General features: G+C 46.7%; 1 protein-coding gene across 2 annotated transcripts in view; it reads right to left on the reverse strand.

Moving 5' to 3' along the window:
• Positions 1–242: 242 nt before the first annotated feature.
• The window catches only part of ERCC6L2 (ERCC excision repair 6 like 2), a 158518-nt gene continuing 140581 nt past the window's right edge, over positions 243–18179 (reverse strand). Inside the window, exons 19-20 of one of the 2 annotated variants that reach the window (XR_012332448.1) lie at positions 874–2524; positions 335–349 (exon numbers count right to left, since the gene is read on the reverse strand). Coding sequence is in view for 1 of the 2 variants with exons in the window: in XM_033857844.2 (XP_033713735.1) it covers positions 2464–2524 (61 nt within the window). In the remaining variant the exon portion in view is untranslated. Of the gene's footprint in view, positions 2525–18179 lie in introns of both variants that reach the window. The other variant, XM_033857844.2, reaches the window with a different exon arrangement.

Below are 18179 nucleotides of genomic sequence, written 5' to 3' on the forward strand. Positions count from 1 at the left end.
GGGCAGAGCAGGCTGCCACAACCCAGCAGCTGGGTTGTGCGGACAGCTGGCCCTTCCATGGCTCCTTCCCCCCCCGAGGTCCTGCAGTGGCCTTGACCTCCCTGCTCCATCCTGCATGGGGGTTGGGGCTTCCTGCCAGTGCTGTCCCGCACCCTGCCTGGGGCGTCTAGATTCAAACCATGTGCCCAAACCCCCAAATACATTTTTGTAATCTGTCCAAATGATAACTGCAGACAGAAAGGGGCATCTCTTTTATTTTGTGACGGCTACAAGAAGGGGCAGTGTCCTCCCAAGGCCAGCGTTCCTTCCCGGATACCTAGTTCCCAGCCTCTTCCTGTGTGGGATGATTCTTCAAATAGCAAAAAAAAAAAAAGAGAAAAAGAAAAATTATTATATGAAGACCCAAAGTAGAAATTAGGAATTATCTATGGTTTCCTGTAATCCTCTCAGGTATAATATGTCAGATTCAAACTGGAAACTATGTCTGGGATGAAATCCTACTTGAAACGGTTTTTTGTGGTTCCTAGTAATGACTAGGGACTGGCAGGTTTACACAAACAAAATGAATATTATAATTTTGTGGGTAAGCAAATAAATGACTTTTATAGGATTTAGGCACTTTCCATGAAAGCTTTATCTAAAAAGGCACTTATGCATAAAGGTTGCTTAATAGCCAACTTGTGACCCTTGAGGCCTGGTTCTGTGATTAAACAGGAAGTGGGGGCCGTGCCTCTGCAGGCTTTCTGATTAAATAGGGAAATACAGAATGCTTGATAAGTAGAAAGAGTCTTGCTTGATTTGTAAGACAGCTGGGAGCCTTGAGACTTTTATCTACAGACAAGGGAATTGCCCTTTTCACAGGCCATCAAGTACCTGACGGAGTTTGTGGAGGACAATGACATTTTAGCGGTGGTCAGCATTGTATCTTGGCCACAGAGAAGCTCTCTCTGGCTCTCCATGAGATCTCTGCTGGTTTTAAATTGCTGCAAGGTATAATGGGGTCTTTTCGAGTTTTCATAGCTCCGAAGCATGACATTACTGACATATAAAAAGGCTCCGGGCTTCCCTGGTGGCGCAGTGGTTGAGAGTCCGCCTGCTGATGCAGGGGACGCGGGTTCGTGCCCAGGTCCAGGAAGATCCCACATGCCGCGGTGCAGCTGGGCCCGTGAGCCATGGCCACTGAGCCTGCGTGTCCGGAGCCTGTGCTCCGCAACGGGAGAGGCCACAACAGTGAGAGGCCCGCGTACCGCCAAAAAAAAAAGAAAAAAGAAAAAAGAAAAAAGGCTCCGGAAGGATGACTATCAAAGCTGAAGGGCTGTGTTTGTATGAGTACCCAAACAAACCCGCCAGGGAGATATATGGTGAGAGACAAACTTGGAATCTGAGGCAAAGATAAACAAGCCAGTTTCAGCGACAGAGCCCAATTACCACCGGGGCTCCTAGGAAATGTTCTCTGAGGAGTTGTCACTGGCACAAACCCTCTGAGGAGAGAGAGGCTGTGGAAAAAGAGCCTGAGTGAGATGCTACGTGCAGGTTCCACTTAGCCGGCCTCGCTCGGCCCAGCTCCTGTTGCCCCAAGTGAAATGGATCTGCTCTTTCCTGGAGGCTCCAGTGGGAGGCATGCTCAGATCTGGGGTCCCTGGCTCTTCCTTGGTGAAGGGAGGTATGTGTAGTGCTGGCCTTGGGGCCCAGGGCGTGTGTGGAAGGTTCCCAGTGCGAGATACCCAGGCCCAGCCCGGGAGCTTTGAGGAAGGGGAATGTGGAAGCTGCCAGCCCCTCTCTGCCCCCAGGCGTACACATCCCTTAGCTGCAGGACCCTGGACAGACCTGCATCATGTCAATGACCCGTATTGTGCCACTGATGAGTTGAGGGCCCTGAGATTTCATTTTTCTACCCTTATTTGATTCAAATGTTGTCCAAAGTCAGTTGGATCTTAAAAAATAACTGGCGGAAATGTTGTTTGCTCTTAATGTGGATGGTGGATGGCCAGCCTGCCCTTCCTGGGGTGGGCCTGGGGTAGGGGGCAGGTGGGAGGGCAGTCAGGTCTGCAGTGGCCAGGGAAGGCTCTTGTCAGTGCGAAGCTGAACCAGGCAGTGGGTGCCCAGGGATGGAGAGCAAAGAGCGCTCAGGGCTCTACACAATTCCTTTCTATTTGCAAACAGTTATGGAAACACATATGCAAGCTGGTTGCTGCCCTGAGGGTTTGGGCAGGTAGTCCAACCATCCCCTGGGTCCTGGTGCCTGGGCACCTCAGTTTTATAGCATCTGGAAGGCAAATTGTTTGGAGCAGGCTGTGGACATTGCTGATGCGGGTACATTATTTTTTGTTGGATTCAAGCCCTCCTTTGCTTGCTGAGAAAATTTGTTCTGGATGAGTATTGGCAACAATACGTCATTCTGGTTATTTTCGATGACTCCAGGCTCCCATCACAGATCTCTGGGTGCCCTTGGTATACAATCATCTATTCAGGCTCTGGGTCAAGTGTCAGCTCCTTAAGGGGAGAACTTCTCTGACCAGTCTTCCTAAAAAACAAACAAACAAAAATCAAACAATATAAAATGACCCATCCTGGCCTACTTCATTCATACCACCTTAACTCTATCTGGAAATATTTATTCCTTTGCTTGTTGATTATCTCTGTCCCATTAGACATGAGCTCCATGAGAGCAGAAACCTTGTTTGTATGGTCACTGCTCTATCCTTGGCATCTAAAACTATGCCTGAAATATAGCAGGTGCTTAAAAAAAATTGTGGAATGAATGAATGTGCTTTGAAATGTACACAGGATTTGTTTTTTATCAGGTCGGTAAGACATGTGGAAATGGCTGCCATTAAAGAAGAAGTCTGTACTCACAGATCCCTAGAAACTGGAGGCATAGCAGGGCCATGTGGGGGAGCACCAGGGTCCATCAGGAGGCAGAAAGAGAGGGTAAAGCATGGGCACAAGCCTTCATTGTGACTTTTGTGGGAAGGGATGGATGAGGTAGGGTGAACAGCTGAGCAGTCTCAAGATTGAATAGTTTGAATAATTTCTGTAGCTCTGGGCTATAGGGGTGGTCCCTCCTTGTCTAGTATTTTGTGATTAGGGCAGAGGATATGGCCTCTAGGAGTGTAAAATCCAGATAGAGGAGGTGGTTTGGAGTGTGGGCTCTGGATGGGTTAGTTTGCATCTGAAAGATATGCAGGCAAGTTGTTTGCTGCCTGGAGGAATTAGCTAATCCTGGGAGGGGCAGTCCCTCACTGGGTCCCCAAAGCCCTGAGATGTCAAAGTATCATAAAATATAGACAACATAAAACAAGATTAATACAGAATGACTCTTTGACATGCATAGAAATGTAAAAGTTATGGGTACAGATGTTTAGACAAATGTGATAACCAAACACAGAGTGAGCTAAGACAACTGGAGCTATCATATTGGAGCTATCATTTATATTGGTCCTGAAATCAACATGTTCCCTCTGGGTGGTTTTGCCAATGGAATTGTCAGTGGGGAATGATCTTTTCTGACACCACCCCTCCAAAATTTTTTACTGGAGTATAACATACATACAGAGGAATGCATCCATCATAAGGTACAGCTCATGAATGTTCACAAAGTGAGCACACCCAGGAAACCAGCCCTCTTGTACCCTGTTCATTTCCAATGGCAACCACCATCCTGATGTCTAATAGCATTAGTTAGTTTTGCCTGTTTTTGTTTTTTTTTTTTCTTTGTGGTACTCGGGCCTCTCACTGTTGTGGCCTCTCCCATTGCAGAGCACAGGCTCCAGACGCACAGGCTCAGCGGCCATGGCTTATGGGCCTAGCCACTCCGCGGCATGTGGGATCTTCCCGGACCGGGGCACAAACCCGTGTCCCCTGCATCGGCAGGCGGACTCTCAACCACTGCGCCACCAGGGAAGTCCTTGCCTGTTTTTTACCTTCATAAAAAAGGATTCATATTATGCCTCACTTTTTTGTCTAATTATATTTGTGAAATTCATGAATATTATTGCCCATGTGGAAGATAGTCCATTCTCATTGCTGTACGGTATCCCATTGTAGGGATACACCACAATTTGGTTATCCATTCAAATGTAAGGGGCGTTCGGGAAACTTCCAGTTTGGGACTCTGGCCCCTCCACTGACTTTTTGCCCACTGGTGTGTCAGGCAGCAGTTCAGATTTTTTTTTTTTTTTTTGCGGTACGCGGGCCTCTCACTGTTGTGGCCTCTCCCGTTGCAGAGCACAGGCTCCGGACCCGCAGGCTCAGCAGCCATGGCTTACGGGCCCAGCCGCTCCGCGACACGCGGGATCCTCCCGGACCAAGGCACGAACCCGTGTTCCCTGCATCGGCAGGCGGACTCTCAACCACTGTGCCACCAGGGAAGCCCTAGCATTTCAGTTTTGACCAACAGAACTTACACTGGACAACTTGGTTCAAAAAGGTGGGTTTATTGGAACCATTCTAAGGAGCTCACAGAATAGAAGGAAGAGAGGGAAAAGCCAGGCTTTGAAAAGGATGTGAGTCAGGTCTCCCCCTACTAGGGGGGGATTTTGGTAGGGAGAGCTTGTGGATGACCTCTTTAGGTGGAATTGTTAGTTGCCCCACCTGCATAGAACAAAGTTTTCTACCTGCTGTGTGAACACTAGTGGCCTACAGGAATTTTATAGTGTCGCATGGAAAAAAAAAAGAAGGCCCTGTGGCTAAGGCAGTTGAAAAAAGTGGTTAAAAAGGTTATGCTTCTCAGGACCTTTAATATAAGAGCGTATATTTTAACTTTCCAGGAGAGCAATAGTTCTCAAACTTGACTTTTTTCATGGCGCATCAACTTCTATCTTAAGGGACACTAGTGTTCCAAGTAAGACAGCCTTGGGATATGTTTATGCAGAGCAGAGTGTGAATGAATGGGGTAGTAGAAAATACAATTCGGGCTGAATTTTTAATGCAAAGAGGGATTTGGGTAAAGTTAGATAAAGTTCTCTAGAAAATAGAGAACTTTGAAAAGTGTTATAATAACAACATTATTTTGTGTGAGTTTTACAGTTTACAGAGTATCTTCAAGTACACTACTCCAGTCAAATCTGAGGTGGGAGTTAGTCCAGATTACAGAATTGATTATTGATGCAATGTGCTCTGAGAAAGCTGAGGGTTGGAGGGACAGAGGAGGACTCAGGCTCATGTGCAAAACTGAATCAAGCCGTCCTCTGACTCTCTTATAGTTGCCAATTTGAGACCGGGTTCTAGATCAGGATTGTAATTTAAGTCATGGGTGTGGGTGAGATCACCTGGGAGAATGTGGAGCAGAAGACCTAAGAGTAAGGCTTGGACAATACCCATGTATAAAGGTCACATGGATTCTCACAAAGAACATCTAGTGACATCTCAGGTAAACCAGGAAAATACTGAGATACAGAAGCCAAGGCAAGATAGAGTCTCAGAAGAAGGGACAGGTCAATAGTCTTGATGTTCAGAGAAGTCAGGTGAGATCAAGGCTGGAGGATGACCCTGGGTTTATTGCCACAGTGGCCATGGTCACATGTCAGTACACCACTCAAATCCCCCTGCCAGGGAGGACCTGGCCCAAGGAGTGCAGTTTCTGACAGCCTCTAGCTGTGGTGCCCTAAGGATCTGCCTCAGCATTTGAACAAGGCCTGTTCCTCCAGGGCAGCCCTCAACCAGTGGCTGACTAGAGTGGTAGTGCTAGGGCTCAGACTCCCCGAAGCCCAGTGTCCTTCCTACCCTCTCCCCTTCCTGCCCTCTCTTCTTTACAGGTGCCAGATCCACATCAAAGCGTGGTAGGGGGCTCTCCCTGCCTGCTCCTTCCCCCGCCTCCTTTATCTTTCACAGGTGTTAGCCCCAATGAAGCACCTCTAACTCTATCTCAGAGTCTGCTTCTAGAAGTACCTGAATTGACACAGTGGCCGTTGGTGACTTCAGTGAGAGATGTTTAGATAGAATTATGAGTCTGGAAGCCAGACTAGGGTGAATTAATATTGAGTAGAAACTGATAAAATGGAACCAGAGTGTATAAACAATTTTAGGAGGTTTGGATGCTCCAAATGCTTTAGGCCATTCGAGGACAGAAACTTTTTGTAAGTATCCTGTAGTCCTCAGAAGAGGTGAGAACCATATGAAAGAAAATCAAAGTAATAAGGATGAATCATTTTCTCTTTTGTAGGTACATCTTTCTCAAAGCTGTATTTTTTTTCTTGATGTCTTTGCATAAAGGACCACCCAAAGAAAAGCAAGTTGATTAACATTGTCTCCTCTTTTCCATTTATTGGAAAGTCTTCAATTCCTCACTTTCTTTACCACCCTTATCAGATGATACAAAAACTGTTCAAAAGCCCTTTAGGATATGAAAGAATCAATAAGGTGCTGAAATCAGCACTTTTCAGAAAAAGATAAACTTAGGGTTTTTTTTTTTTTCCCCCCGACAGAAGCTAACAAAAGGAAATTCTGGGATGCACTTCAGATAGAGGGAAAAAGGGATGGACGGTCAAAGAAGCAATAAGGATTGATGAACAAAGAAAATAAAAATATGGGCATAAATGTAAACAGAATTACCTGTATCAAACCCAAACAATATTAATGTTCTGTGGGGTTTTTAAAGAGATAAAACATAATAAAAAGAGCACACTATCTGGGAAGGGAGACTCAGAGTTAAAATTATCTAAGGTCCATGGATTTAAGGAGGAGGATAAAAATATTGATTACCCACAGATTTGGTCTGTTTAGTATGCATGCTAAAATGTTTAGGGAAACAAAATAAGGGAAGTAGCGTGTTCAGCTTTTACCCAAGGAGAGATAAAAACAGAAATGATAAAAATACTCCACTGGGGCTTCCCTGGTGGCACAGTGGTTGAGAGTCCGCCTGCCGATGCAGGGGACACGGGTTCGTGCCCCGGTCCGGGAAGATCCCACATGCTGCAGAGCAGCTGGGCCCGTGAGCCGTGGCCACTGAGCCTGTGCATCCGGAGCCTGTGCTCCGCAACGGAAGAGGCCACAGCAGTAAGAGGCCAGGGTATCGCAAAAAAAAACCCCAAAACTCCACTGTTTCCAAGGCTCAGGCAGGTCTCTTTCCTGGAGCGTACACTTGATATATGGACTCCTGGGCCTGAGGGGTGGCCAAGGGGTATGTATTCGTTGGAACTAGAAGTTATATGCACAGAGCTGGGATGTCCACACCACTGCATGTGAGGCCCCTCTCAGTGACTAATGGAGCCATGGGCAGGGAGAGAAGGAGGGTAGGCTGTAGGCTGGAGCCTCCACATGCAATGCTACCCAGGCCCCACAAGTGTTAGGAAAGGAAGGAAAGAAAGAAGGAAGGAAGGGAGGGAGGGGGGAGGGAGGGAGGGAGGGAGGGAGGGAGGGAAGGAGGGAGGGAAGGAGGAAGGGACGGAGGGAGGGAGGGAAGGAGGGAGGGAGGGAGGGAGGAAGGAAAGAAGGGAGGGAGGAAGGCCATCTAAGAGTGGCAACTCTGAATACCACTCATCTTGACCTGGAATGGAACTGCAGGGTCAGCCATTGGTTAAGAGCCACGAGGGCAGAGGAGGGTCAGACACGGCCGACTCTGACTCCTAAGTGCAGGAGTATGAAATCCAGGCTCTCCGGCCTCAGGTTAGGATGCCTGTGGGTACAACTTAGCCTCCAGAGTCCCCAGCAAATTCAGATTGAAGTTACATCCACTGGATGCAGCCTGAAATCACATCCTTGCTTGGCTTCCTCCCTCTTCCCCCTCCCCTGGTGGCACTTCTTTAATACATCACATGCAGACCAAACCTGTCCCAGACCCACTTCTGGGGAACTGGACCTAGGCTGAGGAATCTCATGAGCAAAAGCATGGTGTGTGTGTGGTGTGTGTGTGTGGTGTGTGTACGTGCTGTGTGTGTGTGGTGTATGGTCTGTATAGTATATATATGTGTGTGGTATGTGTTACTAAGTCTGGCGTGTGAAGTGGGAGGAGATGGGCTTGGGGCAAAGTCAGCCCATCTGACACTGTTTGTTTCAAGGGTATTCTATATTCTCTCCATTCGATGCCCCAGAAGAGGTGACTGGGGAGAACTGTCCCACGTTCTCCCATTGCTACGTCTCTTCCCCTGCTCGTGATTCCTGCTCCCAGTCTCCCTTCTCTTTGCCCTTTTCCCCTGTGCCAGTTATTAAGCTCCCAATCCACGCAACTCTGCTCTGCTCTGTCCTGTGGGACCATCATAGGACTCTGACCCTCCCCTCTGTCAGTGGCACCATTGGCTCTGCCAATAGGGGGCACTAGAGGGAGACTGCAGAGCTGCAGCCAGAAGCAGACCATGCTCCCTTCCTTGTTTTTAATTAAAAAGAATATTTTTTGGACATCTTTATTGGAGTATAATTGCTTTACAATGGTGTGTTAGTTTCTGCTTTATAAACATGTGAATCAGCTATACATATATCCCCATATCGCCTCCCTCTTGCATCTCCCTTCCACCCTCCCTATCCCACCCCTCTAGGTGGTCACAAATCGCCAAGCTGATCTCCCTGTGCTATGCAGCTGCTTCCCACTAGCTATCTATTTTACATTTGGTAGTGTATATATGTCCATGCCACTCTCTCACTACATCCCAGCTTCCCCTTCCCCCTCCCAATATCCTCAAGTCCATTCTCTACATCTGCATCTTTATTCCTGTCCTGCCCCTAGGTTTTTCAGAACCTTTTTTTTTTTTTTAGATTCCATATATATGTGTCAGCATACAGTATTTGTTTCTCTTTCTGACTTTCTTCACTCTGTATAACAGACTCTAGGTCCATCCACCTCACTACAAATAACTCAATTTCATTTCTTTTTATGGCTGAGTAATATTCCATTGTATATATGGGCCACATCTTCTTTATCCATTCATCTGTCAATGGACACTTAGGTTGCTTCCATGTCCTGACTATTGTAAATAGAGCTGCAATGAACATCGTGGTACATAACTCTTTTTGCACTATGGTTTTCTCAGGGTATATGCCCAGTAGTGGGATTGCTGGGTAGTATGGTAGTTCTATTTTTAGGTTTTTAAGGAACCTCCATACTGTTCTCCATACTGGCTGTATCAATTTACATTCCCACCAACAGTGCAAGAGGCTTCTCTTTTCTCCACACCCTCTCCAGCATTTATTGTTTGTAGATTTTTTGATGATGGCCAATCTGATGGGTGTGAGGTGATACCTCATTGTAGTTTTGATTTGCATTTCTCTAATGATTAGTGATGTTGAGCATCCTTTCCTGTGTTTGTTGGCACTCTGTATATCTTCTTTGGAGAAATGTCTATTTAGGTCTTCTGACCATTTTTGGATTGGGTTGTTTGTTTTTTGGATATTGAGCTGCCTGAGCTGCCTGTAAATTTTAGAGATTAATTCTTTGTCAGTTGCTTCATTTGCAAATATTTTCTCCCATTTTGAGGGTTGTCTTTTCATCTTGTTTATGGTTTCCTTTGCTGTGCAAAAGCTTTTCAGTTTCATTAGGTTCCATTTGTTTATTTTTGGTTTTATTTCCATTACTCTAGGAGGTGGGTCAAAAAGGATCTTGCTGTGATTTATGTCATAGAGTGTTCTGCCTATGTTTTCCTCTAAGAGTTTTATAGTGTCTGGCCTTACATTTAGGTCTCTAATCCATTTTGAGTTTGTTTTTGTGTATGGTGTTAGGGAGTGTTCTAATTTAATTCTTTTACATGTAGCTGTCCAGTTTTCCCAGCACCACTTATTGAAGAAGCTGGCTTTTCTCCATTGTATATTCTTGCCTCCTTTATCAAACATACCATGTGTGCATGGGTTTATCTCTGGGCTTTCTATCCTGTTCCAGTGATCTGTATTTCTGTTTTTGTGCCAGTACAATAGTGTCTTGATTACTGTAGCTTTGTAGTATAGTCTGCAGTCTGGGAGCCTGATTCCTCCAACTCTGTTGTTCTTACTCAGGATTGCTTTGGCTATTCGGAGTCTTTTGTGTTTCCATACACATTGTAAAATTTTTTTGTTCTAGTTCTGTGAAAAATGCCATTGGTAGTTTGATAGGGATTGCATTGAATCTGTAGATTGCTTTGGGGAGTATAGTCATTTTCACAATGTTGATTCTTCCAATGCAAGAACATGGTATATCTCTCCATCTGTTTGTGTCAACTTTGATTTCTTTCATCAGTGTCTTATAGTTTTCTGCATACAGGTCTTTTGTCTCCTTACGTAGGTTTATTCCTAGGTATTTTATTCTTTTTGTTGCAGTGGTAAATGGGAGTGCTTCCTTAATATCTCTTTCAGATTTTTCAGCATTATTGTATAGGAATGGAAGAGTGCATTAATTTTGTACCCTGCTACTTTACCTAATTCATTGATTAGCTCTAGTAGTTTTCTGGTAGCATCTTTAGGATTCTCTACGTATAGTATCATGTCATCTGCAATCAGTGACAGCTTTACTTCTTCTTTTCTGATTTGGATTCCTTTCATTTCCTTTTCTTCTCTGATTGCTGTGGCTAAAACTTCCAAAACTATGTTGAATTATAGTGGTGAGAGTGGACAACCTTTTCTTGTTCCTGATCTTAGAGGAAATGGTTTCATTTTTTCACCATTGAGAATGATGTTGGTTGTGGGTTTGTCATTTATGGCCTTTATTATGTTGAGGTAAGTTCCCTCTATGCCTACTTTCTTGAGGGTTTTTATCATAAATGGTTGTTGAATATTGTCAAAAGCTTTTCCTGCCTCTATTGAGATGATCATATGGTTTTTCTCCTTCAGTTTGTTAATATGGTTTATCACATTGATCGATTTGCGTATATTGAAGAATCCTTGCATTCGTGGCATAAACCCCACTTGATCAGGGTGTATGATCTTTTTAATGTGCTGTTGGATTATTTTGCTAGTATTTTGTTGAGGATTTGTGCATCTATGTTCATCAGTGATATTGGCCTGTAGTTTTCTTTCCTTGCAACATCTTTGTCTGGTTTTGGTATCAGGGTGATGGTGGTCTCGTAGAATGAGTTTGGGAGTGTTCCTCCCTCTGCTATATTTTGGAAGATTTTGAGAAGGATAGGTGTTAGCGCTTCTCTAACTGTTTGATAGAATTCGCCTGTGAAGCCATCTGGTCCTGGGTTTTTGTTTGTTGGAAGATTTTTAATCACAGTCTCTATTTCAGTGCTTGTGATTGGTCTGTTGATATTTTCTATTTCTTCCTAGTTCAGTCTCGGTAGTTTGTGCTTTTCTAAGAATTTGTCCATTTCTTCCAGGTTGTCCATTTTATTGGCATATAGTTGCTTGTAGTAATCTCTCATGATCCTTTGTATTTCTGCAGTGTCAGTTGTTACTTCTACTTTTTCATTTCTTTTTTTTTAATATAAATTTATTTATTTTTGGCTGTGTTGGGTCTTCGTTTCTGTGCGAGGGCTTTCTCTAGTTGTGGCAAGTGGGGACCACTCTTCATCGCGTTTCGCGGGTCTCTCACTGTCGCAGCCTCTCTTGTTGCAGAGCACGGGCTCCTGACGCGCAGGCTCGGTAGTTGTGGCTACGGGCTTAGTTGCTCCACGGCATGTGGGATCTTCCCAGACCAGGGCTCGAACCTGTGTCCCCTGCATTGGTAGGCAGATTCTCAACGACTGCACCACCAGGGAAGCCCCTCTTTTTTCATTTCTAATTCTATTGATTTCAGTCTTCTCCCTTTTTTTCTTGATGAGTGTGGCTAATGGTTTACCATTTTTTTTAATCTTCTCAAAGAACCAGCTTTTAGTTTTATTGATCTTTGTTATTGTTTCCTTCATCTGTTTTTCTGATCTGATCTTTATGATTTCTTTCCTTCTGCTAACTTTGGGTTTTTTTTGTTCTTCTTTCTGTAATTGTTTTAGGTGTAAGGTTAGGTTGTTTATTTGAGATGTTTCTTGTTTTTGGAGGTAGGATTTTATTGCTATAAACTTCCCTCTTAGAACTGCTTTTGCTGCATTCCATAGGTTTTGGGTCATCGTGTTTTCATTGTCATTTGTTTGTAGGTATTTTTGATTTCCTCTTTGATTTCTTCAGTGATCTCCTGGTTGTTTACTAGTGTATTACATAATAGTTCAATTATTACATAATAGTTCAGTTCACAGAAATAAAAAGCAGAGATTCACTTGAGCAAATGGTAATCAGATGGTCCCTGTTTACCATCTCCAGTGTCTGCCCATCTTACCTAGGTCATAGAAAGGCCAGTGGGGAGGAATCACCCCTAAGTCCTAGACAGGAAATGGGGGCTAGGGACTCTTGTGGTGCCAGTGTGGGTCCTGGAAAGGGAGCAGGTGCTGTGGGTCATTCCATCCCTGATAGGAAGGTCAGGGCTTTCTGCAGTGGTGGAGAAACTGACTGGGGGCCGCATGGGGAGTGGGGGAGGACTGCCTGACTCCAAATTGCCTCTGCTACTCATAAGCTGTGTGATCTTCTGTGCCTCAGTTTCTTCCTTCATAATAATAGATAACAATACTTAATAATACCTATCCGGAAGGGTTGTTGGGCAGTCAAATGAGAATATCCACTTGAAGTGTTTAACAAATGACATAGTAAGCGCTCAATAAATGTGAGCCAAAGTCCTCAGAACATTTATTCCCCAGCCCAAGCACCCTTAGCCTGCTTAACAGAGGAAATGTGCGGTTTACCACCACCGGGGTCCCCTTGTGCTTCAACAGGCTCTTGGAAGCAGTGTGAAAAATGGATTAGGGAGGGAGGAGGAGCGAGACTAGGAATCCGGGGAGAAGTCTGCAGGCATCCAGATGGGAGGTGGAGGGGCGGGACCTCGGGCCCTTGGCAGTTTGAGTCGTTATTTTGGAGAAATAATCTCTGGGACTTGATAACAGGCTGGGAAAGGACCCTTGGCCAAGCACCAGGCTTGGATGGCGGGAGGAAGATGGAAGGTAGGGAGGGCAGGTGCAGGGATGATTTTGGGCGGGGGTGTGCGACACATGCGGTTTGGGACAAGCAGCAGGCCCAGAGGAGGCGGGGAGTGCAGGGATGGAGTTAGGGCAGGAGGTGGAGTGTTTTTGCACGTTGGGGGCCTGCTTCCTGGAGCAGCTGGCTCTGGCCTAGGTACTGTGCAAGTAGGTGCTAGGCCCGATTTCCTCCCCGGACCTTCGGCTTCGCAGCTGTCGGGTGTCCGGACGAGCTGCCCAGGGGCACTCGCAGGTACCGAGCTTGGGACCCGCCAGGAGGAGCTCCATCTAGCCGCTGGCTTCCTTCCTCCCTCCCTCCGCACCTCACCGTCCTCAGTCAGAGCTCCTATTCCGCCCACCTCCCTGGCGCCTCCGCCCTCCTGCTTCGCTTGACCTCAGTTAGACGCGCTGGGGATCAATCTGAGGCTGATTTTTCAGCCGGCCGCCAGCCAGACCGCAGAAACCGTCGCCCTTCACACCCGGTGGTCGCGCGCCCTCCGCGGCCAGGGCGGGACGCGCGCGGGCTTTGGGGAGGGGCCCCTCTCGGCTGGATCCCCCAGCCCCGGCACGGCCGGCAGAGGGTCTAGCCTTTCACAGCCCGCAGAGTGCTGACCCCGCCGACCAGAGCGGTGTCTGCGTGCTGGGCGATCGCGGGCTGCGAGCAGCTGTGGCGTGTGCGCGCGGGGGGAATTCAGGCCGCCGCCAGCCCACGTCCCTCGCCCCTCTCTGTCCCCGGCGAGGTCGCAAGCTCCCGCCTGGTCCCCCAGACCAGGGTTGGGGATTATCAAGCGCTCCCTGCACCCGAAGCTCGAGGGTAAGCAGGACCCCACAAAGGGCCGCCCGTCCGCCTTCCTTGCCTCACTTTTCGCGGTGGACGAGACCCCGGGGCGCGGTGGAGATCGGCCACCCATCGTTTCCTGCGCACAGAGGGGCTCGGGGACTTTCCTGAGGCTTGCGGCTAATGGAACATCACGCGCCCTCGAGGCGCAAGTCCCTGCAGTTTGCTTTCATGTTTTCCATCAATACAGCCAGAGCGTAATTTAATTAGCTTTCCTTCTTTTTTCCCTCCAAAGGAGAAAATAAACCTGATTCGGAGAAACAGATTGCCTCCCCTGCTTGGGGCCGGTGAATCCCCTCTCCCGTTTTGTGGCACTGCAGCGGGGGTTTCCAGCGACGATCCTCAGCGGCGGCGGGTGGCCTTCTGGAAACTCGCTGAGGAAAATTCACATGAGCTTTACTTGAAGCAATTTCTACATACACTGTCTAATATTTGCCTGCCGGGCGGGATGGGAAGGCGGAGCCGGGAGTAAGGTGGATTCCCCGACAGCGCTCCTGGGAAAGGGAGTGCAGGGCCGGGGAAAAGCGGGGGCGAGGGGCAAAGCAGGGTGCGCGCTCGCGCTTGGGTCCGCGGTTCTACCCCGCACCGCAAGCCACAGCGCGGCTCCACGTGCCCGACACCATCCCACAGAATAACAGGCGAGGGAGGAAAAGCCAATCAGCCTCCCGTTGCCCAGAGACGGAAATCTGCGAGGGGCTGCCAGTCCCCCGACACTCAGGACTTGCAGTCATTGACACCCGAGCTCTCAGTCTCCCCCTCCGCCCTTCCCCCCCCCCCCCCCGCCCCTCTTACATATTTTGGAGGTTAGGTTAGTCGTCAGAGCATTCTTATGTTTGGCAGTCCAAAGCTCCAACTTCTCTACTAGGCCCACGTTCCTGCTCATTTAGGGTTTTAAAGGCCAAGGGAGGAAGTGATGTTCTGGCCTTCCCATTCTTTCAGGTCTGGCCACAAACCCATCTCCAAATCATGCTTTACTCAGAGAGCACCCGTCATTTGTGCCTGGGTTCCTTAGTGGCTCTTGTTCTCTTACCCACATACCTTCCTAGGGGACACTCCAATCTTCCTGAGACCTGGCCGTCCTCCCCAACATCCCCCAGCACACTGCTGTGCCCTAGGGTGTCTTTTAGGACTATAGGAGCTGTTATGCCTTTCAGGGCAATGTGGCAGCTCTGGGCCATTTCAGGTGGCGAATGGCACCTCTGCAAGGGCCCCACTAACTGGTTGGTTTTCCCTTTTCATGGGAGGTCAGTGAATTGCTGCCTCTGGGGTTGACTTGCCCGGTGATAGGGCCTCTGCAGTGTCCCAAATATGACATTCAGAGCTCCTCTGCTGATGGCATTTCCCAATATGTGAAGCCGGAGGGTGAGGTATCTACTAAATAGGGAAATGGGGGAGTTAAGAGGTCTGAGATGTGGGTTTGATGTAGTGTTTGAGGAAAGTGGGGAAAGCTGATTGAGGAGGGGAAGCTATTAGGTTGCTGGGCAGGGCATTGTGGGCTCCACTGATAACTGGTGAGCAGGATACTTGGGGGCAGGGAGGGGTGGGTAAGGACTGACCTGGAAAAAACGGGGGTTTTGCCAGGCAGTGCTGAAGGGAGGCCACTCAGGGCATTGTCACTGGGTCAGGAAGGCGGTGAGTACTGGCTGAGACAGTGAGACAGAGTTGACTGTTGGAAGCATAGTGAGGACGCTGGCAGATGGGCAGGGCAGGCAGACTCTGATCATGTAAAATCAGAAGTTCCCATGACCACATGTTGACATTTATGTTTTGAAAAATTAAGATATTTTGTTGTTTTTATCAATACTTTTATAATGGCTTTAGGAAAGAAGAAAATATATATGAATTAGCTATTATGAGGCTTCTTTTGAAGTCCATCTTTCAGTCCAGAGGCATGCCTCACTTTACAAAAAATAAAGAAAAACCCAAAGTTAAAAGATATGGGGAGGGGGACAAAAACTCATGCTTGGCAAGAGGACTCACTGGAGTTTCCTTAGAGATGTATAGGAAATTCCAAGATTTCCTGTACATCCAAGATGCACACTTTCCCCCTTGCTTAAATATATAAACAATATAAATTGAGTTTCAGTTATTTCTTTCAATGAGAGGAAGGGGCCCAAAAAGACATCTGTAGAAAGAGGCATTCTTTTTTTTTTTTGCGGTACGCGGGCCTCTCACTGTTGTGGCCTCTCCCGTTGCGGAGCACAGGCTCCGGACGCGCAGGCTCAGCGGCCATGGCTCACGGGCCCAGCTGCTCTGCAGCATGTAGGATCTTCCCGGACCGGGGCACGAACCCACGTCCCCTGCATCAGCAGGGGGACTCCCAACCACTGCGCCACCAGGGAAGCCCTAAAGAGGCATTCTTGATTTTTAACTATGAGAGAAAGCAGTACAAAACCAAGAATGTCCACTGGGCATTATCCATGTCAGTGACATAAGGGCATCATGCTCATAGAAATAAAATTGGTCTTAAATTTGGAAATTTAGGGGATAAATATTACCACAAAAATTGTTAAACTACAGTAAAAATAAATAAAGTACTTTTGGTAAAGTTTAATCAGAGAAACAATTCTGTGTGGGGGTATTTTTATGGAAACATAACAACCACTTTGGGGCCTAAAAAAAGTACAGGATGGCTCCAGTGTGAGTTCAGTTGAATGTCCACTGGCTTCACGTGGGTTGGGGGCTCACTGGAGCGGTCAAGTGAGTCCTGTCCAGCAACAAAGTCTCAGACAAAACATTAACATATCACAATTATTGTGAAACTTTAAAAATAAAAATGGGTATCTATGCTGAATTCTAGACCTTCTGAACTAGAATCTTCTGGGGAGGGAACTGGGCACCTGTGTGTGGAAAAGCCTCTGCAGGTAGTTCTGACTTGCCACTTCAGGGCTGGGGACCACACAGACTTAGACTTCTGAAGGGAAGGTCAGTCTGAGTCTCTCCCCCTAGGGGCAGAGAGTAAACACCCAAGTGGCTGTTTTCATACTTAATACTCTGCAAGATCCTGTGAGGCAATGGTGTTCTTTCCACCTGCCACAAACACCACACGGAGCCAGCACTGGGGGAGGTGTGGAGACAGGGCAGTGCATGGGGCTGTCACCCAGGGCAAATGCAGTGTCACCAGTGCCAAGACCTGTTCCTCAGCTTGCGAACCTTCCCTTTAAGGCCCTCCAGAAGCGCTGGGTGGAGGATGCTTTGCAAAAGAAGGTGGTGACAGAACTGGGAAACAAGATCACATCAGTGATGATTAAATGAGAATTAGGTGAGGAGCCTAAAAAGTGCTCTGCACTCTGGGCTCTTTGAAGGCAGATGCATCTTATAGGATCTCATAGGTTTACTGACATCCTTGGTGGGTTCTAGACCCACTGTTAACTGGGTTTATGACATAGTGACCGTGGAGCTCTATTGCCTCATATGTGAAAAATGACCTTTGAGGCCAACAGTGAACCCATTCTTTTCGATTTTATAGACTAGTAAATGTCAAAACTTGGGAACTGACATATGGTTATCAATTTTTATATCAAGTAAGGACAATGAAATAGGCGAAAAACTATGATATGCTATCATTTCATAAAAGATGACTATTTTATATCATAAAGGAAGGATAACTTCAGAATCTTAAAACTGCACATTCAACTTTAAAAACAACCCTATACTGTCCTTGGCTTTCTCATTTTCTATGGATGAAAAGTTTATCACCAACTCATCTCTGCAAACTAAGGCTCTTTCACCTTGAACGCTTAGGGGCAGCTGCACTGCTTGCAGATAATGTTAATTTACTCTAAGAAGTGGTTTCAGGGCTTGAAGGGAACTCTGAAGAGTTCAAGTGCAACGGTCTCACAGAATCTTGCCTCAGTTTCCAATATTGATAATTATGTTTTGAGTGCTAGCAGCCAGAAACTCTATTGTTGCTTTGAAGAGGAGTAAAAAATACAGATTGTGGCAAATAGAATCATGGAAACTTGAAGTTGGAAGATTTTTTAGCAATGATCTCATCCCTGTCATTTTCAAACTAATGTTCCATGGAGCCACAGTGGTGTGCTTGAATCAACAGACCTCCATTTTAATTGTTATAAATAATTGAGCCTCTAATTATGGTAGAGTTCGTTTGCTTAAAAAAATGAACACTAATGATCCAGTCCATCTCAAATTTAAAGGGGTAACTGATGCTGAAAGAAACCCTGGGATTTGCCTGTGGTCACCTTCTTAGTTGGGGGGAAAACTTGGTGGCATGACACTAGTGGAGTGGGGAAGGAAGGATTCTTATTACAGTGTCTGTTCTCACATTCATCAATAGTTGAACCAAATCTTCCCACTGTTCCACTGCAAGGAAGGTCAACCCTTACAGTTACCCTTCTGAAACGTTCTGACTGGCTCCTTTCTATACTGAACCTCATACTCTGCTTGGCAAACCATTCCTACATGATAATTATGACAAACATTTCACTGACATCTGTTGGAAA

Source organism: Tursiops truncatus, chromosome 6 (genome assembly GCF_011762595.2).
Source record: "Tursiops truncatus isolate mTurTru1 chromosome 6, mTurTru1.mat.Y, whole genome shotgun sequence".
NCBI lineage: Eukaryota > Metazoa > Chordata > Mammalia > Artiodactyla > Delphinidae > Tursiops > Tursiops truncatus.